Genomic DNA, 21,944 nt, shown 5'->3' on the forward strand with positions numbered 1-21,944 from the left:
CGAGGTTTAGCAGAGCACGTTAAGGATGCTCTCTCTACTAGAGAGATCCCTACTACTTTGGAGGAGTTAATTTCCGTCTCCACCCACATTGACCTCCGTTTTTCGGAGCGCGGTATGGAGCGTGCTCGCTCCAAGCAGAGAGGTACTCCGGCTCCCAACTTTTTTGAGCCTCTGGAGCCGCCCGAGCCAGAGGTTCTTCCCCCAGAGCCCATGGAGGTGTCTCGCACCATTTTTGAGACACGGCCGGCTCAAGTGTCCATTTGCGGTTGTCACCATCTACACGCTGCTCCCCAGGAAGACAGCGCCCCGCAATGGTCTGACTGTGAGTCGGTCAGCGAGACTTTTGTTACTCCTCACTTGCTGCCTAAGATCCTCGCGTGGGCACACGCGTCCAATGCGGATGGCCATCGTGGCTATATGCAGATCACGAAGTCTCTAGCCGGATCGTATTGGTGGCCGCACAGGGCTCGGGATGTGAAAAAAGTTTATTCGGGCATGCACCTTATGTGCGCGGGAAAGTCTTCCCAGACGGAGTGTGGCGACAGCCGTCGATACACGGCGGCATTCGCCTGAAACTCCCGCTCCCATTATCTCCTGGGTGTCCCTTCTGAAACCTGGCGACCTGGCCTCCACTGGTGCCGTCCGTGTGTCTCGGTTTTCCGTTTCACCTACCAGGACATCAGGCTCATCCTTGGACGAGTCTGGGACCTGTGCCACTGTCGGGCACAGGCGGGTGGATTGGAAGGTTCAGGGAGGGGGGGTAATGTTAGGAGTCATATTTCTGCCCTGACTATGCAGGAATCTAGACCCTCACATCCTGCATTCTCCTGCTCTCTGTCCACTGCAGAAGAGATTGCTAAGGAGATGGCTTTGCAGCAACTCTCTCCGGGGGCTAAGTCCTTCATCCCATCCTCTGAGCATGCTCATGGGACGATCTCCCATTGGAGTTCAGGAGTCAGGTGCTCAGGTCCTGCTCCTGATTCCATTGGTCTAGCTCAGAGTTCTGGAGACTTCCGGAAGGTCCCATTTGCTATAAAGTGTGCATGGCTGTTCCGCCATGCGCTAGTACAGTCATACTTGTTGCAGTGTGTATGTTGATGGATGCTTGGACTGGTGAATGACTCATTTGAAACCCCCTTCCTTGGTTATTACGTCTGTGTGTGGGAATGAGCCATAGCCAGTATTAGCGCCAGCGCGCCATTGCTCCATTATCGCCTGCTAGCGTCTAACATCGCGCCTGCGTTTAGCGTTGTCTCTCTGCGGCACTATCCTCGCCACGCTGCAGTTGCAGCTGATTTGTGCGTTCGCGGTTGCGACGCTTTACTCACAAGTTTATACGGTAGGTCCTTGCGGTTGTAGTGCAGTTAAATAACTACTCCGTTGTTCATCTACCGCTTGTGTGTTGCTGAGTACCTGTGCGGTTAACAGGCTCAGCACTATTGTAATTATTATTTACTACTTGTAGCTCTGTAACTTCAACAGAGCTTGCTTTGTGCACTTGGGTGTTAGTTAACCCCGTGCACATTACCGCCTTAGTGCTCTGTCTTCATCTAGCTGCGGTTTTTCCATCTACCGCATGGTGGACCCCGAGCGGCGAACACGCTTTATTTATATTTTTATTTAGCGTATTCCGCCGTTCATAACAATGACAGTATGAATGCTTTTTGCCAATCTTCTGACATTTGACTACCCAATTCCTTTTCCCAACCCCAGTAGAGGGTAGAGGTCATTGCAGGTGTCTCTTTGTGTTGCTTTGTGTATACAAGATAGAAGTTACTTGAGTGATTAAGGTTTCTAACAAGAGTGACTTCATCCTTTATACTAGGCAAAGATATGTGAGAATTTATAAATGACCTGAGATGAAAATAAGGCAGCAAGGATAGAAACTTACCTGGCCAGGAGCCAACAAGTTCTGTAAAGGATGGAAAAGAGCTTGATCCCATGAGAACGTGTCTCAATCTAACCACAGCAGATCTGTCCCAGATTAAAAATGATAAAACCAAAAAAAGTCACATATCCAAAGAATCAATAACACAATTACAATATTGAAATCAATATAACTACTTTTATTAAGGAAACCATAGGACACATTAAAATCACAACACAAAAAGACACATAATAAAAAAGCAAAAAGAGGGGGAAATGAAGCAGCATATATATTCCATATAGTAGCAATCCAATTCAGTAAATTATATTATATTCAAAAGTATTGACCAAAAAATACATCTAAATAAAGTGCAGTGCATATATAAAGTGATTTCTAGTAAAAAAAGTGCATAACAGTAAATAATAAATCCCATAATAGATTAAATATAAAGGAAAAATTTCAATTACTAACCAGGATTCATCATAAATGTGCCGTCACTGCCATCCCACACTCCAACGCGCGTTTCACACGTTGCTTCCTCAGGGAGTGATAGAGCAGAGGGGCAATGAGGGGTTTATATAAGGCAATAATCACCCATGCGCCAATATAAGTTGCATCCATACATGTGTATCCTAATTAAAATGATTATCGTCCGTGAATCAGTGACGATGTATCAATGCAGGTGTCTCCTAATCAAAAGGCGGTGCGTGTGGCCAGATAATAAGCGGCGCTCCATGTGTTATTCCGGTGTGCGCGCCGCCTGTCACGAGCCTCACGGCAACGTCACTAAGGGGTGCCATCGCACCCATCGTGACGTCACGGGCGAGACACGTGACCGGGCGGGCCCACACACTGCGTGTGGCCAGATATTAAGCGGCCCCTCATGCATTGTCCCGGCGTGCGCGCCACCTGTCGCGAGCCTCGTGGCAACGTCACTAATGGGCGCAGTCGCACCCATCGTGACGTCACAGGCGAGACATGTGACCGGGCGAGCCCACACAGGAGAACACACCAAGCGCACAATATCCAGCAGCCATATTAAATCCGGGCAAAAAGTATGGGCACCAATAAAAATGCCATAAAAAACGTACAATCTAAAATAGAGTGTTATAAATATGTAAATATGCATGGGCACCAAAAAATATATACCATAGAGAACCGCACAATCTAGGATATAGTGATGTAAATATATGAATACGATTGTTGTGATTTTAAGGTGTCCTTAATAAAAGTAGTTACCGTATATACTTGAGTATAAGCCGACCTGAGTATAAGCCGACCCCCCTAATTTTGCCTGAAAAAACTGGGAAAACTTATTGACTCGAGTATGAGCCTAGGGTCGGAAATGCTCCATAGATTATTCCCCCATATGGTGTCCCCAGAAGCTCCATAGATTATTCCCCCATATGCTGACCCCATAAGAAGCTCCATAGATTGTTCCCCCATATGCTGACCCCATAAGAAGCTCCATAGATTATTCCCCCATATGCTGCCCCCATGATGCTTAATAGATTATGCCCCCATGTGCTGCCGCTGCTGCATGTAAAAATAAAAATAAATTATAAACTCACCTCTCCGTCACTGGGTGTCAGGTGCCGGTGTCACTGCTGGCACCTGAGATACTCACCTGTCCTGCGTCCATGGCTGCTCACCGCTATCTGCCACTTCATCGGTCAGTGACGTTCAGACTGCAGGGGGTGCGGCGCGCACTAATCACGTCACCGCGCCCTCTGCTGTCTGAAGTCACTGACCGATGACAGACAGCAGCAAGCAGCCATGGACGCAGGACAGGTGAGTATCGCTATACTTACCCATCCTGACGCTGTCTCTTGAGCCCCAGCTTCTCCGTGCTCTCTCTTTCTGCCTTCAGCGGTCATGTGGTACCGCTTATGAAAACTCATGAATAGGCGGCGGATGGTCTCCTAAGGGATCTCCTCCCAGACCAGGACTAAAGCATCCGCCAACAACTGAACAGTCTGTGGATGGAGCGAGACATGATGTCCCAGATGTGCTCAATCAGATTCAGGTCTGGGGAATAGGCAGGCCAGTCCATAGCTTCAATGCCTTCATCTTGCAGGAACTGCTGACACACTCCAGCCACGAGGTCTGGCATTATCCTGCATTAGGAAAAACCCAGGGCCAACCGCACCAGCATATGGTCTCACAAGGGGTCTGAGGATCTCATCTCGATACCTAATGGCAGTCAGGCTACCTCTGGCGAGCATATGGCTGTGCGGCCCTCCAAAAAAATGCCAACTCACACCACTACTGACCCACTGCCAAACCAGTCATGCTGAAGGATGTTGCAGGCAGCAGATCACTCTCCATGGCGTCTCCAGACTCTGTCACATGTGTTCAGTGTGAACCTGCTTTCATCTGTGAAGTGGCGAATTTGCCAATCCTGGTGTTCTGTGGCAAATGCCAAGCGTCCTGCACGGTGTTGGGCTGTGAGCAAAACCCCCATCTGTGGACGTCGGGCCCTCAGACCATCCTCATGGAGTCGGTTTCTAACCGTTTGTGCAGACACATGCACATTTGTGGCCTGCTGGAGGTCATTTGCAGGGCTCCTCCTGTTCCTCCTTGCACAAAGGCAGAGATAGAGGTCCTGCTGCTGGGTTGTTGCCCTCCTACGGCCCCTTCCATGTCTCTTGGTGTACTGGCCTGCCTCTGGACACTACGCTGACAGACACAGCAAATCTTCTTGTCACAGCTCGCATTGATGTGCCATCCTGGATGAGCTGCACTACCTGAGCCACATGCTACCACGAGTGTGAAAGCACAACCAACATTCAAAAGTGACCAAAACATCAGCCAGAAAGCATTGGCACTGAGATGTGATCTATGGTCCCCACCTGCAGAACCACTCCTTTATTGAGGGTGTCTTGACAATTGCCAATAATTTCCATTAGTTGACTGTTCCATTTGCACAACAGCATGTGAAACTGATTGTCAATCAGTGTTGCATCCTAAGTTGTCAGTTTGATTTCACACAAGTTTGATTCACTTGGAGTTATAGTCTCTTGCTTAAGTGTTCCCTTTATTTTTTTGAGCAGTGTGTATGTATATATATATATATATATATATATATATATATATATATGTATATGTCTTTGTATTTCATACAGAGATACATAGAAGAATAGCCAGTAATTCATTTGTCTGCTTCTGTAAAATGAATGCAGGAGCCGACAGGATAGAAGACTGTCACCTTAAACTGCCCTCGCTAGTGTATTGGCCGGCATAGGACGCTAGCCTAGCCACTATAGTTAAGAAACACAAGGGGAGAGGAACAAACACAAAAGGGATGAGGTAACGAAAACACAGCACAGCTTATCTGCACCGCTGCAAACTCCACAGCACAGATAGCACAGCAACAGGACTCCAATACACCAGACTTGGCTGAACACGAGAGAGCTGCTTCTGCTTGGTCGGTATCCAGAAAGGACCTGTATCACGTGAGGTGATGCATCATGTGACCTTTTAAACGAAGGTGGGAGTGGTCACTACAGGCATCAGCAAACCCAGCAGCAATATAATTACACCAGCAAGCCACCGGAGGAAAAAACTTACATTAACCTCAGATGGCCTGAAAGGAAAAAAGTTTTAATCTGGGGACCAGATCTGCTGCAGATCAAAAAATGGTTCATGACTGCACGATCAAGCAACTTTGCTAGCTTTGGTCACCCAGATGTCGTCGTGACAACATTGAATCACCATGGCAATGATCGGAACCCTGCAATGACGTTGCAGGGTCATCGCTCCAAGGGCAGAGAGGATGTCTTCCCTCTGCCTGCTCCCGAAATGTGGTGATCGAGTTCGATCACATCACTTAGGGGACTAAAGTCCCGGGAGTGGTGCGGGACCGCTCCTTGCACTGAGTGTCGGGTGTCAGAATCAGATGACTCACGGCATTGATCGCGCGCACAGGCCATGTGAGCACAAAATCGCCAGGACGTATCCATAGGTCCCAGGTCAAAATGGTCTAGATCACAGGGACGTATAGATACATTCAAGGTGGGAAAGAGGTTAACAAAGCCAAACATGAGGAATGACAAGGGATTGCCTTAATAGTGGACAACCACTTTAGAAAATACAATTATTGGTTAAAACATTTCCAACATTCTGAACATGGAAAAGCCTTCTCCCCTGTGTGAATGCTCTGATGTTTATTAAGAGTTAATTTCCATGTAAAACATTTTCCACATTAATCACATAAAAAAGGCTTCTCTTCGGTGTGAATTATTTTGTGACTAACAACATCTGATTTCTGGTTAAAACATTTCCCACATTCTAAACATGAAAATACATTCTCCCCTATGTGAGTTCTCTGGTGACTAAGATTTGATTTATTCACAAAACATTCTCATATTCTGAAAATGATAAAGGCTTCTCCCCATGTGAGTTCACTGGTGGTCATCCAGATGCGTTTCCGGTTAAAACGCTGCCTGGCACTGGCTGCTCTAGCTAATGTTAAACTTACCTGGAGCAGCCAGTGCCAGGCAGCGGCTGCCAAGGCAAACAGTATCATGGGGTGCATTAAAAGAGGTCTGGATACACATGATGAGAGCATTATACTGCCTCTGTACAAATCCCTGGTTAGACCGCACATAGAGTACTGTGTACAGTTTTGGGCACCGGTGCTCAGGAAGGATATAATGGAACTAGAGCGGGTACAAAGGAGGGCAACAAAATTAATAAAGGGGATGGGAGAACTACGATACCCAGAGAGATTAGCAAAATTAGGATTATTTAGTCTAGAAAAAAGACGACTGAGGGGAGATCTAATAACCATGTATAAGTATATAAGGGGACAATACAAATATCTCTCTGAGGATCTGTTTTTACCAAGGTCACAAGGGGGCAGTCTCTGCATCTGAAGGAGGTTTTTCCACCAACATAGAAGAGGATTCTTTACTGTTAGGGCAGTGAGAATCTGGAATTATTTACCTGAGGAGATGGTGATGGCGAACTCAGTTGAGGGGTTCAAGAGAGGCCTGGATGGCTTACTGGAGCATAACAATATTGTATCTTACAGTTATTAGGTTCTTTAGAAGGTCATAGATCTGGGGATTTATTCTGACGGAGTATAGGCTGAACTAGATGGACAAATGTCTTTTTTCGGCCTTGCTAACTATGTTACTATGTTACTTCCCAAATTCTGAACAGAAAAAAGGTTTCTCCACTGTGTGAGTTCGCTGGTGACTAAGAAGATTACCTTTATGGTTAAAATATTTCCCACATTCTGAACAGGAAAATGGCTTCTCCCCTGTGTGGGTTCTCTGGTGCTTAACTAAGTCTGATTTCTGGTTAAAACATTTCCCACATTCTGAACAGGAAAAAGGCTTCTCCCCTGTGTGAGTTCTCTGGTGTCTAACAAGATTACATTTATGGTTAAAATATTTCCCACATTCTGAACAGGAAAAAGGCTTCTCCCCTGTGTGGGTTCTCTGGTGCTTAACCAAATCTGATTTTTGGTTAAAACGCTTCCCACATTCTGAACAAGAAAAAGGCTTCTCCCCTGTGTGGGTTCTCTGATGATTAACAAAACTTGATTTCTGGTTAAAACACATCCCACATTCTGAACAGCAAAAAGATTTCTCCCCTGTGTGAGTTCTCTGGTGATTAGCAAAATTGGATTTCTGGCTAAAACATTTCCCACATTCTGAACAGGAAAAACGCTTCTCCCCTGTGTGAGTGCTCTGGTGTCTAATAAGATTACATTTATGGTTAAAACATTTCCCGCATTCTGAACAGGAAAAAGGCTTCTCCCCTGTGTGAGTTCTCTGGTGATTAACAAAACTTGAATTCTGGTTAAAACATTTCCCACATTCTGAACAGGAAAAAGGCTTCTCCCCTGTGTGAGTTCTCTGGTGTCTAACAAGATTACATTTATGGTTAAAATATTTCCCACATTCTGAACAGGAAAAAGGCTTCTCCCCTGTATGGGTTCTCTGGTGCTTAACCAAATCTGATTTCTGGTTAAAACACTTTCCACATTCTGAACAAGAAAAAGGCTTCTCCCCTGTGTGGGTTCTCTGGTGTTTAACAAGATTACATTTATGGTTAAAATGTTTCCCACACTTGGAACAAGAAAATCTTTTCTCCGCTGTGTGAATTTTTTGATGTTTAAGAAATGACTTTTTGAGGGGAAAACTATTTCCATATTCTAAATGTGAAAATGACTTATTTTCTTTAGGAGCAGATTGTTTTTTAATGCTTATTTTGTGACTTTCGTTTTCCTTAGTAGTCCGCAATAATTTAGAAGAAAGGACCTGTTTCAAAGGATCAGATGAGAGATCATTCTTTTGATGGGATGATGGTATATCTGAAGTAATAGCATTCACTTCAGTTGCATCCTGTGGGATTTCGAGATCATCTGATTTAAAAATTGAAGATGTCAGCTGTCCCTCTGATCTCCTGGTACAGTCATCTGCTAATAAAAAAAACAATTATTTTTGAATAAAATATCCTTGAATTTTACATTTTTGAAAATGTTTAATTAAACTGACTGTAAAATGGCAAGTTATGTAAAAATATTGAATCATTGATTAAGACAATGACAATTCACATTCTAATAGAAAAAGTAAGAGGATGAACCAGTTGAGCGTGGTTCAACTGTTTGTTCATTATGCCTCCCAAATATGGAATAAAAAAACACCAAAAATTTTATATATGAATAAAAAAGGTACTCCAGCGTAAAAAAATATAAAACTTTGTCTTTATTGGAAAAAACTCATAAATACAGGCACAATACAGACAACATATAGATCCCAGAGAGCTACCTACCATGATTAAGACCGGAGTGTCGAAAAACGCGTCTGTTGGTAGCTCTCTGGGATCTATATGTTGTCCGTACTGTGCCTGTTTTTATGAATTTTTTTCCATTAAAGACAAAGTTTTTCTAAGCTGGAGTACCTTTTTTCTTCATTCTTTGGAACTTGCACGCCAAGGCCCAGGCGGCTCCGTGCGTGGAACTCATTCTTGGAAAGAGACTGCAAATGGTGAGTTGACATTTCTTGTTCCCTATTCCTTTTTTCATATATAAATATTTTAAGTAGGTGTAAATTATGCAAATAAAAACTTCTGATCTCACAAAAACCAAGTCCCCAATCAGGTCCATCATCTGTCAGATGAAAAACAGGTGTCCACATTATTAGTGGCTGAAAGACTCTTGAAGAGCAACATGGCTTCCATAAACCAATCCAGCAAAATCCGCACTTTCAAAGTCAAATCTCCCCCTCTCTTCTGAGTCTTGCATTGTGTCAAAACCACATTTAGCATCCATGTAGTTGGCATCACTATAATGAGAAGAACCCACTTAGTTTACAATGTGTGTGTCTCCTGGAACACAATCTGGGCACTATATGCTGGGCAATAAAATGGCATATTTGTAATTTTCACTCTCCAACATCCACTGCGAACTAATTTCCGCAAAGTGCCTGTGGAGACAAAATAGTCACTATTCCTATGGATTAATTCACCAAGGGTTATAATTTCCAAAATTAAGTCACTTTATGAGCATTTCTACTCCTCTGGTTTGCTGCCATTTTGGCATATTAGGACTTCCACAAATGGTGCGCCCCATTTTCTCTGGGAGTTGCTCTCGCGACGTCTGCATCTGTCACCAGGCGCCATCTTATTCATTCTGCAGGCAGCACTGGTGATGGAGGAGACGTTAGAAACATAAGCTCTGGGTGGCACAGACACCGTACAGCCACTAAGATTAGGTTGCCTGGGACCAGTAGTACCATCCAGTCAGGCACTATGGGTGTGTGTGCTGTCCAGTTGAAGTTATTTGCGCCCTGCTTCAGGCAACTGGAAAGCACCACACCACCAAAGCCTAGGAGTCTTTGTGTAAGAAGGGTTAAAGGGTGATGAGCAAGACAATCCCTTGGATCTGGAAACCGGAGTAGATAGTGCCAAGCCTCTTCATGGTAACTATTTTTTGAGCTGCCAGGTGACCAGAAACAATGCCTCCAATAAATTTTGTCTTAATGGAGCTCTTTCCCTTCTTAACCCTGCCATGTGCACAGACAGTAGTGTATAACCGTATATAGGGTATTGTTAGATTCAAGAGAAGTTGGAAAACAATTTGTAATGTCAATTTGTTTCCTATTATCCTTTGTGAAAAATTTCAAAGTTATCACCACATAAAGAGACACATGTCAGATTTTAAAAATGGGGTCCAATTAGGAAGACAAAACTGGCTGCGGGAAATGGTTAAATCAGAGCATTTTGGACACTAACTACTGTAGTCGAAAACTGAAGATTGATCATTTCAATAAATGTATTATTGCATAACTCAACAATCTTCACTAAAAATTGAATAACTAGTGGTGAATTCTCTGTGGGCTAATTAGAGTATGGGGCTCGGTGGCTCTGGGCAATCTAAACTATCGTAAGGGCCAGATGAGTTTCAAGAAGAAATATTAGACATTTACAGAAAACTTTTTATAATAATGCAGAGCTGGGGGATCTTTAAATCTCAAGCATTTGGAAGAGGAGACCTTTCTTTAAAGGGGTAGTCAACTACTTTAAATTAATCCCCCAATGTATCACCACGTGGCCCCTAATGAATTTTGTAAATACCTTATGTTGCCTATACTGCCTGTGAGCGGTGCTATCCGTGGCTGCTCACAGGCAGCATGTGACCCAGCACTGAAGTCACGACAAGTGAGGCGTGACTCAGCGCTGCGTCCCCGCGGTGGCTGCTGGGTTGTGGGCGGGGTTACCCCCCGCGTCACACCCAGCATCCACCGCGTGCTTTCTCAATGAATGGGCGCGCGGTGGATGTTATATAGGGGGATAACCCCGCCCACAGCCTGGCAGCCAGCACTTGTCGGGACGTCAGCGGAGGCAAGAGCTGGCTGCAGTCGGGGGTCACGTGCTGTCTGTGAGCGGTCAGCGATAGTGCCGCTCACAGGCAGTATAGGCAACAAGAGGTATTTACAACATTCACTAGGGGCCCCGGGGGGATACATTGGGGGGGTGTTATGAATGAGTCACCGTAGGAGGCAAAAGCAGAAATACAAGCTAAGTCCAGAAAACCAGAGAAGTTGGCAACTATCAGATTGCAGACCCCTGAACCTATCAACACAACTAGCAGTAGCCGTGGGGGGTTCCTACGATGCCCTAGACCCCTCGATCACAGCCGGAGAAATACATAGGCCTAAAGAAAGAAAGGGGAAATCTAAACTGCCCCAGAGCAGACCCCAAAGCAATAGGCAGCCCCCAACATATAATGACGGTGAAGCAAGATGAAAATACTAACACAGACAGAAAGATAGACTGAGCAAAGACGGGGCCCCAAAACTACCTAGATAGGAAAGGACAGGAAGGCTGCTGTCTGCAATCTGCCAAAACCCTATCAAAGACATAAGCCAACCAGCTGATATCAAAAAGGCCCTGAAGCAGCTAGGCTTCAAAAACTGAATCAGCACTCAGGTATTTTCAGAAGACAGAGCTAAATGAATTCGGCACACCACAGCAGGGAATGGCCGAAATCCAGAAAAACAAAGCAAAAACAAAGTCAAAGCACAAAAGCAAAAGGCCGAGCAGCAAACTTAGCTTTGGAGGAGTAGGAATTCAGACTGGTCTCCAAGGATCCCACAGAGAAATCACCCGCAGGGCAGAAGGGCGTCGGCAGCATTATATCCAGTCCGTAACTCCACTCAGCCAGTCACAATCATCAGCCTCAGGTGTTTGACAATCAGGCTCACTACCTTTCTTTACCAGAAGAGGGAGTTCCTCGGGCCTCAGTAATGAAGGGGAAAATGAACTCACAACAGTACCTCCCCCTTGAGGAGGGGTCACCGAACCCTCAACTACGCCACCAGGGCGATCAGGGTGAGCCCGATGAAAGGCACGCACCAATCGTTTGGCATGAATATCAGAGGCGGAGACCCAGGAATTATCCTCCTGACCATAACCCTTCCACTTAACCAAATACTGGAGTCTCCGTCTAGCCAGACGGGAATCCAGTACTTTCTCTACCTCATACTCCATGTTACCTTCAACCAATACAGGGTCTGGAGGTGCCACCCCCGGAACAACAGGTTCAACAAACCTCTTCAACAAAGATTTATGGAACACATTATGGATTTTAAATGTGACAGGAAGAGCCAAACGAAAAGAGACCGGATTAATAATCTCCACAATCTTGTAAGGTCCAATAAATCTAGGCTTAAACTTAGGAGAAGCCACCTTCATAGCAATATTTTTTGATGATAACCACACCATATCACCAACCTTAAACTGGGGACCAATGGTCCTATGTCGGTTGGAAAACCGCTGGGCCTTTTCCTGGGAGAGAGATAACTTATCCACCACTTGGTCACAGATCTGGTGCATTCTCTCCACCACAGTGTCAACACTTGGGCAGGCAGAGGGCTCCACCTGCCCTGAAGAAAATCGAGGATGAAACCCAAAGTTACAAAAAAAAGGTGACATCAAAGTGGCAGAACTAGCTCTATTATTCAAAGCAAATTCGGCCAAGGGCAAAAATGAAACCCAATCATCCTGATCAGCAGAAATAAAACATCTCAAATATGACTCCAAGGTCTGGTTTGTTCTCTCTGTCTGCCCATTGGTCTGAGGGTGAAAAGCAGAGGAGAAGGAGAACTGAATTCCCAGCCTGGAACAGAAAGTTCTCCAAAATCTAGACACAAACTGCACTCCTCTGTCAGATACAATGTTCTCAGGAATCCCGTGCAAACGAACCACCTGTTGTAAAAACAGGGGCACCAACTCAGAGGAAGATGGCAACTTAGGGAGTGGTACAAGATGAACCATCTTAGAGAACCTATCACAAATCACCCAAATAACAGTCATCCTCTGAGAGACAGGCATATCAGAGATGAAATCCATTGAAATATGGGTCCATGGCCTCTTGGGGACAGGCAAAGGCATCAACAACCCACTAGAGCGAGAACACGATTTAGACCGGGAGCACGTCCCACAGGACTGCACAAAATTCCTGACATCACGAGACAAGGAGGGCCACCAAAAAAACCGACTCACCAGATCTCTAGTACCAAAAATACCTGGATGACCAGCCAAAGCAGAGCAAGGAACTTCAGACATCACTCTCTTCTTCCACTGGTCAGCAACATACAACTTTCCACTGGGACAACGCTCAGGTTTGTCCTCCTGGAACTCTTCCAGAGCACGTCTCAAATCGGGCGAGATGGCAGAAAGAACTACCCCTTCGCCTAAGATGGTAGCAGGCTTGGTCACCACAGGAGAATCAGCAAGGAAGCTCCTAGAGAGGGCGTCTGCCTTGACATTCTTTGTTCCAGGAAGAAAAGAAACCACAAAATCAAAACGTGTAAAAAACAACGCCCACCTAGCCTGTCTAGGGTTCAAGCGCTTAGCCGACTCTAGGTAAATCAAATTCTTGTGGTCAGTGAGGACCACGACTTGATGCTTAGCTCCCTCCAACCAATGTCTCCACTCCTCAAATGCCCATTTCATGGCCAACAGTTCCCTATTCCCCACATCATAGTTACGTTCAGATGGAGAGAACTTTCGGGAAAAGAAAGCACAGGGATTCATTTTAGATGTTACAGGATCCTTTTGGGACAAAACAGCTCCTGCACCAATCTCAGAAGCATCCACCTCTACCTGGAATGGAAGTGAGACATCAGGTTGCCGCAAAACCGGGGCGGAGGTGAATCTTCGCTTCAACTCTTGAAAGGAAGAAACAACCTCCGGAGACCAATTTAACACATCAGCACCCTTTTTAGTCAAATCAGTCAATGGCTTGGCAATACTAGAAAATTTTGCTATAAATTTCCGATAAAAATTAGCAAAACCCAAAAACTTCTGGAGGGCCTTCAAAGAAGTGGGCTGAACCCAATCGTGAATGGCCTGTACCTTGGCCGGGTCCATTTCAATAGTTGACGGGGACAAAATAAATCCCAAAAAAGAAATCCTCTATACTCCAAAAAGGCATTTAGATCCCTTGACATACAGGGAATTCTCCCTCAAGATCCGGAACACAGTCCGAATATGTTCCACATGAGAATCCCAATCCTTGGAGAAGATCAAAATATCATCCAGATAGATAATCAAAAATTTATCGACAAAATCTCGGAAAATATCGTTCATGAAGCACTGGAAGACAGAAGGGGCATTAGTGAGCCCAAAAGGCATCACCAGGTACTCAAAATGTCCCTCCGGAGTATTAAACGCCGTCTTCCATTCATCCCCATGCTTAATGCGAATAAGATTATACGCCCCCCTGAGGTCAAGCTTGGTAAACCAGCAAGCACCTTTAACTCTGGAGAATAGATCAGAAATCAGGGGTAACGGATACTGATATTTAACAGTAATTTTGTTGAGGGCACGATAATCAATACAAGGTCTTAATGATCCATCCTTTTTGGCTACAAAAAAAAAACCGGCACCCAAGGGTGACGAGGATGGTCTAATATGACCCTTCTCCAACGCCTCCTTAATATAGGATCGCATAGCCTCGTGCTCGGGTACAGATAAATTGAAGAGCCGACCCTTGGGAAATTTACACCCCGGGCTCAGTTCAATTGCACAGTCATAACTCCTATGAGGAGGCAGAGACGCAGACTCATTCTCACTAAATACATCATAAAAGTCCGCCAAATAATCAGGAACATCATGCGACTGAGGAGAGGTGGAAAACACCGGAGCCTCACTAAAGGCACACGACAACCCCAACTCACCACAGACACAGATTTCCAATCCAAAACTGGATTATGAATCTGTAACCAGGGAAACCCCAGAACAACAATATCATGCAGATTATGCAACACCAGAAATCTGCAATTTTCTTGATGGTCTGGGGCGACCCGCATTACCACCTGGGTCCAAAACTGGGGTTTATTTTTAGCCAAAGGAGTAGCATCAATTCCCCTCAAAGGGATAGGCGTCTGCAGAGGTGTCATCGGAAATCCACAACGTTTAGCAAAATCCAAGTCCATTAAGTTTAGGGCTGCTCCCGAATCCACAAACGCCTTGTTGAAAAATGTGGACAGGGAGCAGATCAGAGTAATAGCCAGAAGAAACTTAGGTTGAACACCACCAACAGAAAACGTGTGTGCAAAGCGTTTCTCTCGTTTGGGACTGACAGAAATAATATGAGAGGCATCGCCACAGAAAAAACACAACTTATTACACCTTCTGAACTCCTGACGCTGCTCTCTGGAAAAAACTCTATCACATTGCATAGGTTCAGACATTTGTTTAACAGGTGGCAACACCTCTCGTGCAGCTTTGCGTTCGCGCAAACGCCTATCAACCTGAATGGCTAATGACATAGAATCGTCAAGACCAGAGGGAACAGGAAATCCCACCATAGTATCTTTTACGGCTTCTGACAACCCCTTCCGAAAGAGAGCAGCCAAGGCATTATCATTCCAGGTAGTAAGTACTGCACACTTTCGGAATCTTTGACAGAATCACGACCCTGGCTCAATGCCAGCAGGGTCTTTTCAGCCTGATCAATGGCATTAGGTTCGTCATACAACAACCCCAAAGCTTGAAAGAATGCGTTCACATTAGTCAGAATAGGATCATCTGGTTTCAAAGAAAACGCCCAATCCTGGGGATCGCCACGCAGCAAAGAGATGACAATTTTGACCTGCTGCGCGGAGCTCCCTGACGAGTTAGGCTTCAAGGCAAAAAATAATTTACAATTATTTTTGAAATTCAAAAATTTAGACCGATCCCCAAAAAATACATCAGGTGTAGGAATCTTTGGTTCAGCAGCATGTGAATGAGCAAGGTAGGCGGAAATTCCCCGCACTTCCGCAGCGAGCTGCTCCACACGATCAGACAATTGCTTTATCTCCATTGAGAGAAAAAAAAATTCCCCCTACGGCCTTAGAGATATAGAGGAAAAAATATACACCCTTTTTTTTTTTTTACACAATTCTTTCCTGCTATTGAGTACCCTAGAATCTGCGGTATGCCGGGTGATTCTGTTATGAATGAGTCACCGTAGGAGGCAAAAGCAGAAATACAAGCTAAGTCCAGAAAACCAGAGAAGTTGGCAACTATCAGATTGCAGACCCCTGAACCTATCAACACAACTAGCAGTAGCCGTGGGGGGTTCCTACGATGCCCTAGACCCCTCGATCACAGCCGGAGAAATACATAGGCCTAAAGAAAGAAAGGGGAAATCTAAACTGCCCCAGAGCAGACCCCAAAGCAATAGGCAGCCCCCAACATATAATGACGGTGAAGCAAGATGAAAATACTAACACAGACAGAAAGATAGACTGAGCAAAGACGGGGCCCCAAAACTACCTAGATAGGAAAGGACAGGAAGGCTGCTGTCTGCAATCTGCCAAAACCCTATCAAAGACATAAGCCAACCAGCTGATATCAAAAAGGCCCTGAAGCAGCTAGGCTTCAAAAACTGAATCAGCACTCAGGTATTTTCAGAAGACAGAGCTAAATGAATTCAGCACACCCCAGCAGGGAATGGCAGAAATCCAGAAAAACAAAGCAAAAACAAAGTCAAAGCACAAAAGCAAAAGGCCGAGCAGCAAACTTAGCTTTGGAGGAGCAGGAATTCAGACTGGTCTCCAAGGATCCCACAGAGAAATCACCCGCAGGGCAGAAGGGCGTCGGCAGCATTATATCCAGTCCGTAACTCCACTCAGCCAGTCACAATCATCAGCCTCAGGTGTTTGACAATCAGGCTCACTACCTTTCTTTACCAGAAGAGGGAGTTCCTCGGGCCTCAGTAATGAAGGGGAAAATGAACTCACAACAGGGGGTTAAAGTAGTGGACAACCCCTTTAAAGACTACCAGGAAGTTACAGACTCACATAAGTGAGGCAAGCCAATCTCATCACACTGAAACTATCACACAAAATAAAGAACTGTAAACCAATCAACAAAGAATAAAAAATGTTACATCCGCAACAACATTAAACCAGAATTGCACTCATTTATGGTGGACCATTGGGGCTACTTTGAGTCCTGACCAGAAGAGTAGAGAAAGTATTAGCGCCCCCATTTCAGGAGAGATTGTGCAGTAATCTGAATTATTTAGGATTGAAAACATAATGTAATTTATGATGTGGAGTGAATCCATGAAACCAGGGCTGGAGCAATGCCAACACATCTCCTGCAGGCGTGAATAACTGTATATTACAGGGACGTAAATTTGATGAATGCACTGGCGCTACCACTGTGTGTCAGTGTTATGAAGCTGCATATGCGGATGCACCTGCTTGCAGTCTTGCGTAACGTGTAGAAATGCAGTAAATATATATAGTAGATATGCGCTACATACACAAATGACACCGATATATGAATTACTGAACGTCTACATGTATAGCTGGGTAGCGTAGTCTGGGGCACATGTACACTTGATCAAATCGATGATGAAGCCGTACCGTGTCCTGGATTTGTACTATGTTGGATGATGCAGAGTCAGCAGCCGGCGGCGTTGAGCCTGCCACCTGCTTGAAAATAAAAAAGCCAACGCCCTATGTCTGCGTGATCTCACTACACTGTGGGCTCTCTTCTATTGCAAAAAATAAGAGAGTCCTTGACGAAGGATACCGAAGCCTCAGGAACGCGTTGGATAATATCACTCTTTTTGCAACAGATGAGAGCCCGCAGTGTAGTGACATTACAAGCAGGTGTTAGGATCAGTGCAGCAGGCCGGAACGCTGCTGACTCTGCATCATCCAATACAGTATAAATCCAAGACACAGTATGGCTTCATCATCGATTTGATCATCTCCTTAAACATACGTGTGCTTTACTCTACGCAGCTATACACATAGACGTTTAGTAATTCATGTATCAGTGTCATTTAGTGTATTTAGCGCATATCTATAGTATTTCTTAAAGGGGTTGTCTATTACTAGGACAAGCACTTCTTAAACTAAATGTACGTCCCCGATAAAATAATAAAGCTTATACTCACCTGCCATGCTGGCTCCGTTCCAGCGGTGTTGGCACTCGCTGCACCAGGACTATGATATGGTGGAAGACAAAGGATGCCCAGCGCCCAATCATCACTGGCGTCACTGTCAATACTGTCGGACAAACTGAACATGAAGAGGAACTCTGGGATGAGCTGCAGTTCTGTCTTCCTCTTCATGTTCAGTTTGTCCGAAGGTATTGACAGTGACGCCAGTGCTGATTGGGTGCCGGTGTCACAACACCGCATCACAGTAGAAAATCCCTTTAAATGTATATTACAGCCATCAAACACGCACAGTTTAAAGATTTATCATGGCACAGGTGTAATGTGTTTTATGTAGTTTATCACAATCCTGTTTCAAGTTAATCGGCTTTAACCCCTCTCTGCCATTGGACCTACTATTCCGTCCATGTGACCTGGGACTTAATTCCAATGGATGGAATAGTACGTCATAGGCGATCAGCTGTGCTAATGGGGGGAGCGCGGCTGATCCCGGCAGGGACCGCTCCCGGCACTTTAGCCCCCGGAACACTGCGATCAAACATGGTCCCAGTGGCATAGAGAAGCATCAAACAGGGAGGGGGCTCCCTGTGTGCTTCCCTCAGAACAACGCGGTGTGATCGCATTGTTCTGAGGTTCTCCCTGCCTGCAGACCCGCGGATCCAATGGCTGTGTGGTCCTTCCGGGTCCTGAAGGGAGATAGCTTTTCAGTGCCTGCTGAGAGCAGGACCTGAGAAGCCTCCTTCACTGCCTGTCAGATCGCTGATCTGACACAATGCTGTGTAAAGTGTCAGATGAGCGATCTGACTTTATACAATGATGTCCCACCCTGGGACAATGTAAAAAAGTAAAAAGAAATATATATTATACTGTGTAAAAATATATTTTTTTAAATTCCTAAATAAAGAAAAAAAAAAAAACATTGTTCCAATAAATACATTTCTTTATGTAAATAAAAAAACAATAAAACTACACATATTTAGTATTGCCGCGTCCGTAACAACCCGACCTATAAAACTGTCCCACTAGTTAACCCCTTCTGTAAATACCGTAAAAAAAGGCAGAAAATGCTTTATCATCATACCGCCAAAAAAAAAGTGGAATAACACGCGATCAAAAAGACGGATATAAATATATATGATACTGCCTAAAATATCATCTTGTCTCGCAAAAAAAAGAGCCGCCATACAGCTTCATCACCAGAAAAATAGAAAAGTTGTAGCTCTCAGAATAAAGCGATGCAAAAATGATTTTTTATATAAAATAGTTTTTATTGTATAAAAGCGTCAAAACATAAAAAAATGATAAAAATGACGTATCGCTGTAATCGTACTGACCCGAAGAATAAAACTGCTTTATCAATTTTACCACATGTGGAACGGTGTAAACGCACCCCCCAAAAGAAATTCATGAATTGCTGCTTTTTGTTCATTCTGCCTCCCAAAAATCGTAATAAAAAGCGATCAAAAAATGTCACGTGCCCGAAAGTGGTACCAATAAAAAGTCAAAAAACAAGACCTCACATGACTCTGTGGGCCAAAATATGGAAAAATTATAGCTCTCAAAATGTGGTGATGCAAAAACTATTTTTTGCAATAAAAAGCATCTTTTAGCTTTTGACAGCTGCCAAACATAAAAACCAGCTATAAATAGTAAATCAAACCCCCCGTTATCACCCCCTTAGTTAGGGAAAAATAATAAAATAAAAAAAAATGTATTTATTTCCATTTTCTCATTAGGGTTAGGATTAGGGTTAGGTTTGTGGTTAGGGTTATCGTTATGTTGCGGTTAGGGTTGGAGTGAGAATTGAGAGGTTTCCACTGTTTAGACACATCAGGGGCTCTCCAAACACGACATGGCGTCTGATCTCAATTCCAGTCAATTTTGCGTTGAAAAAGTCAAACGGTTCTCCTTCCCTTCCGAGCTCTGCCATGCGCCCAAACAGTGGTTTACCCCCACATATGGGGTATGGGCGTACTCAGGACAAATTGCACAACAACTTCAGAGGACCAATTTCTCCTGTTACCCTTGGGAAAATAAAATGGGGGTGAAAAAATCATTTTTATGAAAAAAATATGATTTTTTATTTTTACATCTCTACATTATAAACTTCTATGAAGCACTTGGGGGTTCAAAGTGCTCACCATAAATCTAGATAAGTTCCTTGGGGGGGTCTACTTTTCAAAATGGTGTAACTTGTGAGGGGTCACCACTGTTTAGTCACATCAGGGGCTCTCCAAACGCGACATGGCGTCCAAACTCATGTCCAGCCAATTTTGCATTTTAAAATCAAACGGCGCTCCTTCCCTTCTGAGCTCTGCGATGCCCCCAAACAGTGGTTTACCTGCATATATGTGGTATCAACGTATTCAAGACAAATTGTATAACTTTTGGGGTCCACTATCTCATGTTAACCTTGGTAAAATAAAACAAAATGGATCTGAAGTAAATTTTTTGTGAGAAAATGTTAAATGTTATTTTTTTTTTAAACATTCCAAAAATTTCTGTGAAGCACTTTAAGGGTTAATGAACTTTTTGAATGTGGTTTTGAGCACCTTGAGGCGTGCAGTTTTTAGAATGGTGTCACTTTTGGGTATTTTCTATCATATAGACCCCTCAAAGTGACTTCAAATGTGAGGTGGTCCCTTAAAAAAATGGTTTGGTAAATTTTGTTGTAAAACTGAGAAATCGCTGGTCAACCTTTAACCCTTATAACTTCCTAACAAATACAAATGTTGGTACCAAAATTGTGCTGATATAAAGTAGACATGTGGGAAATGTTACTTATTAAGTACTTCGTGTGACATATCTCTGTGAATTAAGGGCATGAAAATTCAAAGTTGGAAAATTTCAAAATTTGCAAAATTTTTGCCAAATTTCTGTTTTTTTTCACAAATAAACACAAGTCATATCAAAGAAATTTTACCGCTATCATGAAGTACAATATGTCACGAGAAAACAATGTCAGAATCACAGGCATCTATGGAAGTGTTCCAGAGTTATCTAATATATAAAGCTCAATGTGGATGTGTGTGTATGTATGTGTGTGTGTATGTCCGGGATTGGCATCCGCACCGTAGCAGCTACAGCCACAAAATTTGGCACAGTCACACGTCTGGACCCCGAGAGCGTCATAGGCTATGTTGTGAGGCGAAATTTTAACCCCACACGTTCCAATTCACCAAACAATTTTGCTCCTATCTACATAATGGGGAAAAAGTGTTTGTATTGGCATCTGTACCGCCGTAGCTACAGCCACAAAATTTTGCACAGTCACACATCTGGACCCCGAGAACGTCATAGGCTATGTTGTGAGGCGAAATTTTAACCCTGCGCGTTCCAATTCACCAAACAATTTTGCCCCTATCTACATAATGTGGAAAAAGTGAAAGGAAAAGTGTTGGAGGCAAATTGACAGCTGCCAGATGTGAACAAGGGGGACTTAAAGAATGAGAGTGATGGCGCCAAACAGTATATACCGTACAGTTGCTAAGGTGGGGCCCTCACATGGGATACTCACCACACACGGGGAGATGAACACACACAAAATGCGCCACACACTACCACGTGCTTCAACACATATACCACCCTCAGCACACATTTCACCACACATACACCAACCTCGCCACATAAAAGTCGAAACACAAAAGTCGCCACTCAAAACTCGCCACGCTGTCCCAGAGCTGTTTAAAAGATGAAAAATGAGCTGTGATTGGTTGCTATCAGCAACAGTTTTCTTTGTAGACAGTTGTGGTAACTGAGGCCTATTATTCTTATCATTTCCATGGTGTTATCGTCCTTCTGTAAAGCTGGAAATAACACAATTTATTACCGTGCCAACACAGACCACCCTCTGACACAGACTGCAGGGGGAGCCCAGTATCACACAGGATAGGATTAGATACACGGCTCAGCAGTCAGTATCACACAGGATAGGATTAGATACACAGCTCAGCAGTATCACACAGGAGAGGATTAGACACATGGCTCAGCAGTCAGTATCACACAGGATAGGATTAGATACACAGCTCAGCAGTCAGTATCACACAGGATAGGACTAGATACACAGCTCAGCAGTCAGTATCACACAGGATAGGAATAGATACACGGCTCAGCAGACAGTATCACACAGGATAGGATTAGATACGCGGCTCA

General features: G+C 44.2%; 1 protein-coding gene across 1 annotated transcript in view; it reads right to left on the minus strand.

The window, feature by feature from the left end:
• LOC141055968 (uncharacterized) overlaps nucleotides 1-21,944 on the minus strand; it is a 186,824-nt gene that overhangs the window by 86,006 nt on the left and 78,874 nt on the right. The window contains 2 exon segments of the mRNA XM_073552659.1: nucleotides 1,892-1,912; nucleotides 7,020-8,300. Coding sequence (XP_073408760.1) covers nucleotides 1,892-1,912; nucleotides 7,020-8,300 — 1,302 coding nt within the window.

The sequence above is a fragment of the Dendrobates tinctorius genome, unplaced genomic scaffold (genome assembly GCF_039654945.1).
Source record: "Dendrobates tinctorius isolate UK_male_01 unplaced genomic scaffold, ASM3965494v1 ptg000192l, whole genome shotgun sequence".
In the NCBI taxonomy this organism is placed as follows: Eukaryota; Metazoa; Chordata; class Amphibia; order Anura; family Dendrobatidae; genus Dendrobates; species Dendrobates tinctorius.